Genomic DNA, 14,109 nt, shown 5'->3' with positions numbered 1-14,109 from the left:
AAGTAGCCTAACAAATTTCCTAGCGTTTTGGAAAAAAGAAAAACTTGAATAGTTTAAAGTACTTTTCCACAGTAAAGTGCAGAGGTGTGTAAGAAAACAAGGTACTTACCTGTAACTGTAGTTCTCCAGTATTGGAAACTTTCATAGATTCACATGCTTGAATCATTCCCAGTCGTCGACGGGGAATGATTCAAGCATGTGAATCTATGAAAGTTCCAATACTGGAGTAAACATATGTTTTTGTTGTATGTGATGAAAGGGTAGGATCCTTATCCCCTTTAAAGGCTCTTTATATTTTCACATTAAATATATTGTGCTTAAGGTATTAGTATGTGGGGCGTGGTCTCGCGCCGCAAGAAGATGGCGGCTCGGCTCTGAGCTCCGCTCGTATGCGGAACTCATTTACTAATTGCAGCCTGCTTTCTGCCTCCAGCAAGGTCTACAATGTTGGATTCCGACACCTGAAGGGTCGGAGCAGCGATTGAAGCCGTTCTGCTCGATTTTTCTTCCCTTCGCGAACCAGCGCCAGCGGCGGTGTTTGTTTCCTCACTCAATGTGAGCGGCCGCCATTTTATAACGGCCGCTCGCTTCACCAAACCTCAAGGTAAACCGGCGTTTCTGTCATGAAACGCACGGCAACGCATTTTTGTATCTTATTGATCTTCCCACATGTTTTATTGGCATAAGAATTCCAGCTTTCCAGAAGAAATGTTCTCTTATTTATGCTAAATCCTCTCAGCATTCTGAACTAAGCATGTAAACATGTGCATTTGTTCTTTCTTCGTCAAATCCCAGCAAGCATATTTATTACTTTATTTAATATGCATGGATATTCGAGATGATGCTGATTTCTTCTTTTTCTGAACTTTTGACCTTTTTTTCATGCACATGACTGTGTTTCAATTTTTTTTTTTACTACACTCTTGTCATACCCTCTAGCCTCATGATAGTTGGGCATTTGAGCTAAATAAATGCTATTGACGTCTCTTCTTGGTTCCTTTGTTAACTAATATCAGAGTGCAAACGAAAGGTGTCGCAATTCTTATCTGGAACACGTTGCTTTTTTTTGCTATCTTTTTCTCTGGAGAATCATTGGTTTGTGCTATTTTCTCACTAAGTTTATGGGCAGACTGAAATCTTTATTAAAAGTTACTTTTCGCTCTTCACATCATTTCAAGATGGCCAATGAGGCACCAATTTCAGTTAGAGCATCATCTACAGGTACCAAGCCCAAAAATTATCCTTCATCACTCATTTTATCTTCTCAAAATCCTGTACTTGACATCATTCTGGATGAGGTGAGGGGGCTTAAGTCTTTTATGTCTACAACTAAGGAGAAGCTTCAGCAAATAGAAGACCGATGGATTAATATGGAAGCTAATATGTTAGATATGCATCAGTGACTTACAAGATGTATCCACCAAAATTCAATTTTTGGAACAAGAAATTAATTGTCTCAAACTCCATACTGAGGACCTTGAAAATTGTAATAGACGCTACAACCTAGGTCTTTATGGTCTACAAGAAAATCTTGGAAGGTCCAGATATGCTTCTCTTCTTAAAGAAATTCCTCTCAGAACTTCTATATCTTCCTCCAGAACCTTCATTAAATATTCAGCGAGCCCATCGACTTGGACGTCTTCAACCTCATGCTTTCAAACCTAGATGAATTATTATGTTGTTTTTGGAATTTACTGACTTAATGCGAGTTCTCTCTGCAGCAAAAGCAAAACGTCACCTCAAATGGTCTGGTCACAACATCTTCTTATCGCAAGATCTCTCTAACGCTACTAATGCAAGGAAGGAAAGAATTTCTAGCTCTTTGCCCTCAAATGAGACAATTGAATATTCGATATGGTATCCTTCATCCTTGTTTGTGTAAAGTTACTCACGATGGCTCCACACGCTCCTTCGATGATCCTATTAAACGGAGGTCTTTTCTCCAGAATCTTTCCACAAACTCTGCAACTGGTTCTGCTTTTCATTCTTAAGTTCTATGTATTTTTTCTACATCTTTTTCACTATGGCTGTCTATAATTCTACTCTTTTTATCTGTTTTTTCTGCCGTTTCATCTCTCGACGGTGCTGTTGCGCCCCAAGCATCAGTCATTGTCATTTCCTCTTAGATCTGGATTTCTTTCCTTGATCTATCTTCTTTTTCTTCTATTTCTGCTTCCTTTTTCTTTTTTCTCTTTTTCGTTTTTACTTTGTTTCATATTTGATGATGTTCAATGCGTTGCATGTGTCCAGTCATGATGTTTATTGTTTTATAACATATTTACTCTATTCATCTCTTATGTGGTGTTCTTTTCATTTCAGTTGTGTTCCTGAAGTGTATCACCTCCTTACATGTATTACCCCCCCATCCCTCCACAATGTGTAATATTGTGTCGTGGAATGTTCCTGGTCTTGGACACCCCATCAAAAGGTACTCTCTCATTTATTAAAATTAAATTCTTAGGTTGCTTTTATTCAAGAAACACATTGCAATGAAGCAGAATCGCTGACATTAAAAAGACAATGGGTGGGTCAAGTTGTACATTGCTATATTGTTTCATAAGTCGCTATCTGTAAAATGTTTATCTACGCAAAAGGATACCAATGGACGATTGTTATACAAAATAGGGAACTGGTTTTATTGAATATTTATGGCCCAGTCAGACCAGATCCTGAATTTTGGAATGATATTAAGATTCTAATTTCCTCCATTGAATGCCTGAATATCATTATTGCTGGTGATTTTAACCAATGGATAGACCCCTTTTCTGACAGACAATCTAAGTGTAAGTTTAATCCAGACAAATCCCACAAAGCATTTCAATCAGCCATTGCCTCTCGTTCATTATATGATGTTTGGAAGACTTGTAACCCTAATTCTCTTGAGTTCACTTTTTTTTCCAATGTCCATCAAACACGGTCCAGGAATGATTATATTTTGGTTAGTAAATCCCTACTCCCATCTATTCAATCCTCGGAGATTGGGTCCATTTTTATCTCCGACCATGCACCAGTCCTTACTGTTTTGGATCTTTCATTAAACTCCCCAAAATTCAGCTGTTGGAAGCTTAATAATTCTTTATTATTAGATACTATTTTCATTACAGAAGCCACTGCTTTTATTAATGAATTTTTCAAGTTCAACAACCCCTCTGACACCTCTCTTCCCAATAATTGGGATGCCTTTAAGGCGTCTTTCCGTTCCTTTATCATTTCATATGTTGCAAAAAAAAGACAATTACTCGGAATAAATATACAGCTTTAATACAACTTAAATTATTGGAACATAATTATTTCACTTCCAAATCTTCTTCGACTCTTCATGAACTGATCAAGGCCAAGTCTGAACTTAACAGACTTGCTACAGTTGAAGCTTGCAATACCCTTCTTAAAATTAAATCCAAGTACCATGGAGGCCAAAATAAAGCTGGTAAGATGTTAGCCAATTACCTGAAAATCAAGTCTGAACATAAGAATATCGGACCTATTTTAAATGAATCCACCAAAAGCTTAACGTCCTCAGATGATTATATTGCTAATATATTTCATGACTATTATCTATCGCTTTATTCTGATGATACGAATCCCTCTAATAAAAATGTAGATACTTTTTTCGCAGGTCTTCCCACTCCTCCTTCCTTATCTGCTGAATTTGATGCATTGGAGGAATAGGTTACTGTTCAAGAGATAACTAATGCCATTAAACCTTTATAATAAAAAATAAAAATAAAAAAATATTAAAGGCACCAGGGCCGGATGGCCTTTCAGTTGAATTTTACTCTACTTTTTCCTCCAATTTTGTCCCCAAACTTTTGGCTCTTTTTAATTCCTTTATTGATGATACTAAAGCCTCTGGTTCCTTCATGGACGCCTTGATAATTCGCATTCCTAAACCAGATAAATACCATTCCCTTTGTAAAAACTACCGCCCCATATCATTAATTAACTACGATTGTACATTTTTTGCTAAAGTCCTTGCCTCTCGTCTCGAGAGTATTATTCCATTGTTGGTTAAGACTGATCAAGTTGGATTTGTTAAGGGCAGATTGGCTGCAGATAATGCTCGAATGTTTGCAAATGTTATTTCTTATGGGAAAAAATTCAAATCCCCACTTGGAGCGTTGTCTCTTGATGCCGAAAAGGCGTTTAATCGTATTAATTGGCAATATATGTTTAGAACACTTCAATGGTTTGGTTTTGGCCCAACTTTCATTTCCTATGTTAAACTGTTATATCCCTGTCCCCGCCCCAGTATTTTTGTAAATAATCAGTTCTCTAGATGTTTTTCTTTATGTAGAGGTACACGCCAGGGGTGTCCCCTTTCTCCCTTATTATTTGTTTTATGCCTTGAACCCTTCCTTGAACGCATTTGTGTTAATACACATATTTCTGGATTCAAGCACAGTTCCATAGAAACTAAAATATCAGCATATGCTGATGACATATTAATATACATGTCTAAACCTCACACTTCCCTTACTCCATTTTTGGATGAGTTTCGGTTATACTCCAGTGTTTCTGGATATAAGTTAAACCTTTCTAAAACAGAAGTTTTACCTCTAAATTCTATATGTTATCAATATATGTCTAATGACACTAATTTTACTTGGTGCCACACACAAATTAAATAACTTGGTATTTGGTTTTCTGCTACTTTACCTTCCACAATTAGATATACGTTCAATGCGCTAATTACCAACATTCAATCACTTCTTCTTACTTGGACCTCTCTTTATCTCTCCTGGTGGGGTAGATTAGATACTATCAAAATGATGATTGTGCCACATGTCCTCTATACAAGATTTATGTTGCCTATTCGAATTCCCATTTTATATTTTTCTCAAATTAATTCCATCTGTACAAAGTTTTTATGGAATAAAAAACGCTCAAGAATTGCCCTTACAAAGCTTCAACGCCCCAAGTCTGAAGGTGTTGAACGCTTTCCTGATTTTAAAGCTTATCACTCTGCATTTTTGATTAAACAATCCTTTGCTTTATCTTATGAATTTGTTGATATCTCTATACCCAGATGGATTGTTTTTGAACACTCCTTATTAAAGGATTTTTCATTTCATAATGTAATATATATGTCCAATTGTACTTTCATCTCCAATAACCCTATTTTAAAATACTCCCAAAATGTATTGTATAATTAATACATTAACTAATGGCCTTACTCCATTTATATGTTTTCAATCTTCCACTATTTGGTATAATACATTTCTAAAATATAAAAGGTAAATCATTCTATTACAAACACTGGAAGGAGAAGGGAAATATTTGTGTGTATCAACTGATTCACCAAAATTCCATTATTCCCTTCCTAGAGTTGCAGTCACGGTTCCACTTACCTAACACATCTCTTAATGAATACATCTTAATTTCAATAGCCTTACAATCACAATTAGCTTCTCATAACCTCCCCAATGTCTCACCCTCTCTTACTCCTCCTTCACCGTTATATAGTTTATCTCAAGAACACAAACCTAAAGCCGCTCTTGTTTATAAATTATTGTTATTACATGTTACTGAAAGACCTAAATCTCTTATTGAAATTGTGTGGGAAACAGACTTGTCCTTATCACTCTCTATCTCTGGTTGGGACAAACTATGGTCTAAGTTGTTTAAAGTTTCTGCAACTGCCCGTATAACCCTATCTCTGTATTTTATTTACAATAGAGCAGTTATTACTCCTTTTTGTATATCCAAGTTTTCCCCTTCCTCTTCTCCATTATGCTGGTTCTGCTCTAAATATACTGGCACTTTAAGACATCAACTTTATGAATGTTCCAATGTATTGACATTTTGGAAATCGGTTTGGTCTACTTGCATGAACATTTTTAATTGTGACATTACATTATCATTTCACAATGTTTTTCTAGGTTCATCCTTGCCTGATGTTGATGGCTCCACTCCTATTTCTTTATTGTTCGATCTTTTTATTGCATTAGCCTTCAAAGTTATTTTGTCATGTTGGAAAGATAATTCCAAAGTATCTTCATTGACTTGGTGGAACTTTATTTGTGATGAACATAGAATTGCCAATGTTTCTACCTCTATTCTTGCTCAAAATATTATATCTGATCTCCTCTGTCTACCATTTACATCTTATCTTTCTACACATGCTCACATGCCTTAAATTTCTTATTTCTTTCTTTTCTCTAATTTATTTTTATTTTCCTCTCTTTGACCTTTTTTCTGTCTTTTCCCTCTAATGTTTTTTGCATCCTGTACTTATATATTGATTATTGATTATTTGCACTATGTTGTTAATTTTGAGATTGTTCTTGCTTTTTTTTGTATTGTTCTCCTTGAAAAGTCAAAAATTCTTAAACAAAAAAAAAAGGTATTAGTATGTGCTTAGGGAAGTGATTCATTGTGATCAGAGAACTATATAATCCTGATGAATGATTGTTTTAAATTAATGTTTAAAAAAAATGAATGTGTGGCACCCTTTGATCCCCGACGTGTATCACCCCATGCTATATCATTTGATCATATTATTGCTTTGTGGTGATGTATATTTTGTATCTGCTAAATCATATGCTATATTATGGAAGTTGACAACTGTCTGCATAATGGTTCTATTACTGTTTTACCTGCATGTTTGGCAGAGATTGTTCATTACCATAAGAATGGTTATCGATGCACATATTCTCCCTATGCTTATACATGTCAATGTAGGGCCTACGCCCGCTCTACTGCAAAATAACCAAATAAGATTTGTTTAAATTTTTTAAAAAAAAATGAATGAATGTGTATCAAAACAAAAACCACGAATCATAAAAAACAGAAGGTACATGGCTTATCAGAAAAGCGGGTAAGGTTTATGCAAACCCAATTAATATCTATTACTCAGATACTACATGTTTTTCAGTTCCCTCATATCCCAGAGTCTGATGCATAGAGATAAAGATGGAGGTATATCATTTGTTACAGCAACTATTTAAAGGTGATTACGTTATCAGTGTTGCTTTCAGATATAACTACAAGCCAGTAAACGTCATTGCCCAACAGGGTGATGGGTCAGAGTGGTGATTTGTAGTGTCTGTTTGCCTCTTATCCCATTGCCCTTTAGCTATCATGTTCCTATTGTGCATGGTTGGCCATGGAGATAAGCTTAAAAGGTAAATCACCCCAGATGGATCCGGAATTCAAGTTTGTGTAGTGTGACACAGTCACATCAACTTCAATGATTTGGCAACTGTAAACTCTTCTCATAACAATATGTGCAGCTTGAAATAGGACATAGTCTACGAATTAAGGAAGCACCATTTCACTGGGTTCAAATGCATTATCAAGAACAGTATGTGTGCGTATATAATCTAGCATTCAATTCACTTTACACAGAATATTCAAGAAAAGAACCAAAAGAGGAAATTTGAATCACCAACCAAACTCTTGCCGATATTACTTTCTGGGTATGCCTCTTGCAGAAGGATAAGTGACATCTGGGCACTTTAAAAATGAGGCAAGAAAATCATGTAAAGAAAACAAAGAGGGGGTAGAGAACAAAGGTAGATTGGAGAAATCATCTTTGATTAAAACGTCAACATGGTTAAGGTGACAATAGTTCACGAACAAGCTAGAGATTTGAATTTATACAAAATATTAATGCAAGTCCAAATACAAGAGGTCTTCTGTGTCTGGGGTTACAAATACTTTAATTTTCAATGATGAACAATCTGGATAGTAGTCCACAGATGAGCAAAGCCAAGGATGAATACAGTCGACACGTGTTTCGTCGTATGAAGACTTTTTCAAGGCTCAAAGTATTGTCGATTCCAAATGGAATTTCCTAGAAGTCAATAGACGCGCCTCGGAGCCAAGAGGACAAGAGTTCAATGAGTGGTGATAATCCCTAGTCCGTAATACCCGTTAAAGATACTATGACCCACATCGTACTCAGTGGGCACAAACGTCATGTACGAGCGTAAAGAAAATATGGGCTAAGATATACCCATCAAAAGTCCAAAGTCACGCCACCGCATCATGTTCTGTTGTAATGAAACTTATTTTGCCATACTGGCAATTCCTATCAAAGGGAGCACACCCATTACATGTGATGGTTATACTAAAATATGATGATGAATTGGTGAGTAGTGCCATGTTCGCTTGTCTCATTAGCCTCACTAACCAACTCTGTGTAATTCGGGATATGGTTCATAGAGGGGGTTATCTTACTTTTCTGTCTACTCCCTTGATGAGGGGTGTGCGAAATGTGCGTAATTTTCTTTCACATAATTACACAACATTTCTGCAAAATTACAGAAAATTATGTATAATTAACTAAAATGCAGAACTGCCATTTGGCACTGTATTTTAGTGCAAACTGAATCCTTGTGTTCAGAGTGGACAAAAGAAACCTTTTCTCACAAATATTCACAAGCACCGCACCTTGTCAAGTAGACATAATATATACAATAGGTGCTGGAAAGTAATTGATTTCCCTTGATTTCTCCATTCCCGAAGGTTGCTTCTTCTTTAGTACTGATGAAGACACAGATACAATTAACTATAGGGGTTGAAACGTCAGTGTCCTAACCTCTTGGCAGATATGCACTGTAGTGACAATATTGGACTTCAATTTTGAGACGTTTCATTGAATTGATACACTACTCAGTCAGCATTGATTATGGATTGTTTAACTACACCAAGGCACATTTTCACTCATCACTTTCACTGCACCATTCCTTGGAGAACCTATTGTATATATTCTATCTACATGGCAAGATTATGTAGGAATTAAAATACTAAAGCACACACAGATGTATAATATATTTTTTTGGTCATAGAGCCTAGGCAAAACAGCTTTTCCCAAGGGCACCACTGTTATACATCTTGATGACAGCTCATGTGAAATAGCATGCCAAGATTTTTTTTGCAAATGTGTTCGACATAACTTTTTAGCCTATTGTTAGGAAATGAACACTTTTGTTCCCATATTTTTAACGTTTTTCTGGTATGAACAAATCCTCAACAGTGTCTGACAGCATCTGGCTTGTTTGAGATATAATGAACATGAGCGTCCATTCAGTGGCTATGGCTCTTAGCAATTGTAAATGAGATTGTGCTGTAAAATGCATACTTTTGCGTCATTTTTTCAAACTTTACCTAGGTGGGGTGGGGTGGGGGGGAGAGAAGAGGGGAGTGAAGCAAGCCCTTCTTCGGAGTATTCCTGCAGAAAATAGTGCGTGCTCGCCTACCAGGGTTTGTTCCGTTTTTGGAAAGTTATTTATACATCACCACTTTCAAAGTTCATCAGCCTGGAGAGGGGCATATGCCTTAATCAAGGAAAGCATTTATCACCTTGAAGAGAAACACTGTTATCGTGCATGCAGACTTCATGTTGCGTTGGATGCGTAGAGGATGACGGCATCAAATAAAAGTTAACAGAATAGGCCGGGAATGCAACGATTAATTTTCCAAGCAGTGCGCCTAACTGGAATCAGATTCTCAAGGGGTTTTGTTTTCTTTCTGGTTATACTTTTAAATGTAGTAGGGTGATGATCAATCTCTTCCAGTTAATATTCCTTGGACTGCATGTACAACTTTGAGGCCTTCTATGGTACGAGACACTATGCATTGCTAGGCAGTAGCTGATGATGTAGGTTTCCCTTCATCAATATAATGTTTAACGGTTTACCATCTCAAACAATGTGCACCTTATTTTTTTAAAGCAAAAATAAATGTTGGATACATTTTAATACCAAGCATGCATGCCTACAATGCTCTACTCGCTCCTAAATCTTGTTTACATAATAACACATCCTAAGGGTATTTGCAAAATCGAAATCATGCCTCCCCTTACCATTCCAGAGCCGGACCGTGTCAGCCAGGGTTTGCTTTCGTCATTCTTGTACACATACAGCTTCCCGTTGGTGTCTCCCACTACCAACTCATTCAGCTGTAGAAACAAGAAGGGAAGACAGGAGGGGCATAAAAGACTAGAAGACTTGAAGTTCGTACCGTGCTGGACAGCCGCAACATACCAAATCCATGAGAACTGATTATGTAAACATCCATTTTACAATGCGATCCTAGTAACAAAGTAACAAAGAGTATTTACCTGCTGCAAATGTAATAGTTTTCACTGGAATCTGCTTTGATTGGTTGGTGAGATGACAAAGCAATCATAAAATGCCCCCCCCAGCAACCAGTGACCTAGAACCTCCACCCCCAGCAGCCAGTGACCTAGAACCTCACGTCCCTCCACCTGTGTTATCACTGGCACAGAAGGTGGCCCTTTTCCCCAATTCCTCACGGACTGCCACAACACAGTCATAGCTAGGCATGTGTACGCTCTGCTGGTAACATTGGCTCTGTTCTCTAGAACCAACAATTATCAACGGTAGCAAGCAAACATTTGAGGAAAAAAGCAATGACTTGGGGAAAAAAAAAGCCAGACTTGGAAACACACCGAGGAAGCATCCAAAAACAGCCCTATTCGGAAGTCCAATCCTGCCTAACCCAATATTCAGACAGAACACAAACAGACTGACCCAAACATGTAATAAAAACAGAGGTCAGAAGGAGAACAGGCACACTAACAGTAACAGAAGGCAATCACAGGCCATGCCAAAAAGGGCCCGTATAACCCACCTGTAACATCAAGAAGAAGCCCTGTCCCAAGTGATAGACCCACAGCCCCAAAAATACCAAAATGACTGGAAAGAACAACAAGCATTGGCATAGCCAATTGGTCTCGCCTTTGGGACCTTGTAAGTGTTTAGCCATGCAACAGTTGCATAACTAAATACTTATAAGGTCCCAAAAGCGAGACCTATTGGCTATGCCAATGCTTGTTTCTGGTTATTACTGCTCTGTAGTAATGGCAGCACCCTTGCTTTAGCTTAAACATCTTAAGCTAAAGTCGGGTGCCGAGATTGCCTTAAAAGTAAAGAATTGTCTATTTCTTTACTTTTGAAGCAATCTCAGCACCCGACTTTAGCCTAAGATGTTTAAGCCTACGCACGGTGCTGCCATTACTACATAGAAGTAATAAACAGAAAAAAAAGCAAGCGCCAGCTTCGAGAAATGACTGCCGTGTGCCACCAATGTGAACCGCGGGGCCAAAGTGAAAGTGATCGTGGGGGGAAAAATGCTACCGCCGGCCAACAGCTTGTAGTGCATGTGCGCGAGTGGTGCGTGCGCAGCAGTAATCACGCCATATGGCGCCTCTGCTCAAGCCCGCGCACATACACTGCAAGCTGTGGCCGGCGGTAGCATTTTTTTGAAGCCCTTACTGAAAGTCTCGCCAGACCAGCGCAAGCGCTGGGTCAGGCGAGACCTAAAAAGGAAAGGAAGAAAGGAGTACAACAGCTAAACAATCAGACAACATATGGAAAAGGCAGCAGCAAGGAAAGACATCTCGAGAACCAACACCCTCGACAGAGTCACACAGACCAACAACACTCAAAGCTTAGAAAGAGCACCCCAGGGTGAGCAACAGACCAAAAAAATGACCAAGCAAGAAAAAACAAACCTGGCTGCATGACCACCCAGGTGTGTCACTGTGGAAAGGCCACAGTACAGCCCCAAACAGCAGAGATATTCACTAACTAAAACAAGGACAGTGCCAACAGAAAAAGTCAGTTAAATACATTCCCAAGAGACAACACACTCTGGACCAAAAAAAAGAATTGCTAAAGACAGCCTACAGGACATACACGCAGAGAAACACAGAGGCTGAACTATAACTCCTTAAAAAACTCAAGCCACCAAAAAGTGTGGCGACCGAGAATAGATAACCCTCGAGGCCAAAGCCACAGGAGCCAGACCCCACAGCAATGTAGTGGGCTACAACAAGAGTGGCAGAAGGAATTCAACAGAGCAACAACTAAGTTGATCAAGCAGATCCAAAAGATAGCAGGGAGAGGCCCAGAAGAGGACAGAAACACCACCCATCAGACATTTGCCATCGAAACCTGAGAAAGGAGGCAGAGAATAAGATCACCGCCAGTGAGAATGAAGAGAAGTAGACAATGGACCAGAACCTTCCAAGGTGAAACACACCCTTTTGCAGTGCACTAGGCCACAAAGACACTAAACCTCAAGTTCGACAACCAAAACAGTAAAATTCCCAGGCCTGTACAAAGTGCCAAATAAAATAAAGACACACAGGCACCCGGGGCAGACCAAACTGAGCAGGCACGAAGAGGATCAGGGATACTTTCGACTAAGGTGCTCAGGTCAGAAGACCTGTTCACTAGAAGGGTCAGGAGACCTTTTTGTGTAACAGAGGGTATGGGGGATATGTTCTTCCGGGGTAATATATGTCAAAACATAGAGTATCCCTCCGACAAATGAGAGAAGATATGGGGGAGTGTGCTGCGTCATAACTATACACTACTTCACTGAAAAGTGGGCAAAATGAAAACAAATCTTTTTTTATTTACAACCCTCACCGGCTCTAGTAGTGACATGCTTCATCATCGGGTTTACCCTGACTCCAAAAGGTCAGGGTGGGCTGGCCATATCCATAGAACTCTTCGAATATGAAAAGTCAGGGGAACTACAGTTAAAAAATCCCCATCCACTTCCCAAGATATCCCTTTATGAGCGGGTGGATGGGAAAAGTAAAAAATAGACTATGTAAGGGGCAATTGGGCCAACATGTTTCTGCCTACCCTACTGGTCGACCACGGTCCGAGGCATTCGTCAGGGCAGGTTTGCTTTACTAATACTCCCCCGGCAACGTGTTTTTTTATATACATTTAATCAGTCATGCACTGCAAAATTATCATAGGCATGCAACAGGCAGTAAATAGTTGCCAAGGCAGAGGTACCTGGGGGAGTTTGAGGGTGGTTGTCCCCTTAGTCACACTTCTATCAAGGGTTCCTAACCATCCATGTACCTACTGAGGTCCACTCGTACCCAGCTTTTGGTATCTGGGACAGCCAGGTGCCAAACCCAGAAACCAAGGAAGAAAGCCAGACAACCTAGCTAAACAGAAACTGAGCTAGGATTCAAAACACTCACACCCTAAACCCAAAAGAGCTCACTAGAGCGACCAAAACCACCTAACTCATCAAAACTGAACCAACACAAGGAAATGAGTAGACTAAGAAAGTGGGAGGATGAGAATAAATGGTAAAAAATTGTCTGAGTACTATCTTTCGTGATTAGCCAAACTATGCATTTCATTTAAGCAACATGCTTAGAGCACAGCAGGTAGAATGTTTTCAAAACTATTTATCTGATCTCCCATGGATGCCTTCAAATTAAATGAGTGCCTGCACAAAAGCACGCCAAGTGGAGATCTTTTTAACATACCTGCAAAGCTCTGTTTGGTCTTGGACTCTGTTACAGATAGGTAAAGTGTTGTCCACATATTGTCCCTTGTGCTCCTGCTCCAACACTCATTATGTTATGTTAACAGGTATTTATTAAGCGCACGGCTACTCCCAGGAGTGTCCCGGCGCTCATGACCAAAGACCCGCAACACAGAACCCAAGGTGCTCCAGTTTAAGGCTGCTGTTGGAATAACCAAGTTTTTAATTTCCGTCTGAAAGTGAGGAGATCCTGGGATTTCCTCAACACAAGATGCAGGTCATTCCAGAGGCGAGAAGCCAACACTTGGAAGGATCTGACACCCCTCCGAGAGAGCTGGATACGTGGGGTGATGATCAATGACTAGGCCGATGACCTCAGAGTTCGACACGGAATATAGTGTTGCAGTCTATCCCCAAGGTAAGGGGCGCCAATGTTATGAAAGGCCTTAAAAACCAGCACGAATTATTTAAAGGTGATCCGTTTCCTAATAGGTAGCCAGTGCAAGGAGGCTAGAAGAGGTGTGGAATGGGTTCTCGGCCTCGAAAATAGCTCGAGCCGCCACATTTTGGATCACCTGGAGGCGACCAAGTAGAGATTCGGGAAGGCCTAGATAGAGAGCATTTACATAATCCAATCTTGACACCACCAGGGCTTGGACTATCGTCTTCCGATGGGAGACCGGGAGAAGAGGCAGAAAGTTCCTTATCATCCTCAGCATCCCAAAACAGGTCCCGGCCACTGATTGAATTTGGGCCTTCATTGAGAGCGAGTCATCGAATTTGACGCCCAAATTCTTTACGGTCTGGATGGCTGCGGTGGGAGGGTACATGTGTTGC

At 39.4% G+C, this 14,109-nt stretch overlaps 1 protein-coding gene across 2 annotated transcripts in view; it reads right to left on the bottom strand.

Annotated features, from left to right (window-relative positions):
- The window catches only part of ITFG2 (integrin alpha FG-GAP repeat containing 2), a 595,129-nt gene that overhangs the window by 488,255 nt on the left and 92,765 nt on the right, over positions 1 to 14,109 (bottom strand). For both annotated transcript variants that reach the window (XM_085652304.1, XM_085652305.1), the window contains one exon: positions 9,809 to 9,904. In XM_085652304.1, coding sequence (XP_085508430.1) covers positions 9,809 to 9,904 — 96 coding nt within the window. The remainder of the gene's footprint in view (positions 1 to 9,808; positions 9,905 to 14,109) is intronic.

This window comes from Triturus cristatus, chromosome 4_1, assembly GCF_964204655.1.
Source record: "Triturus cristatus chromosome 4_1, aTriCri1.1, whole genome shotgun sequence".
Lineage (NCBI taxonomy): Eukaryota > Metazoa > Chordata > Amphibia > Caudata > Salamandridae > Triturus > Triturus cristatus.
This window is presented reverse-complemented; position numbering and strand designations above follow the sequence as displayed.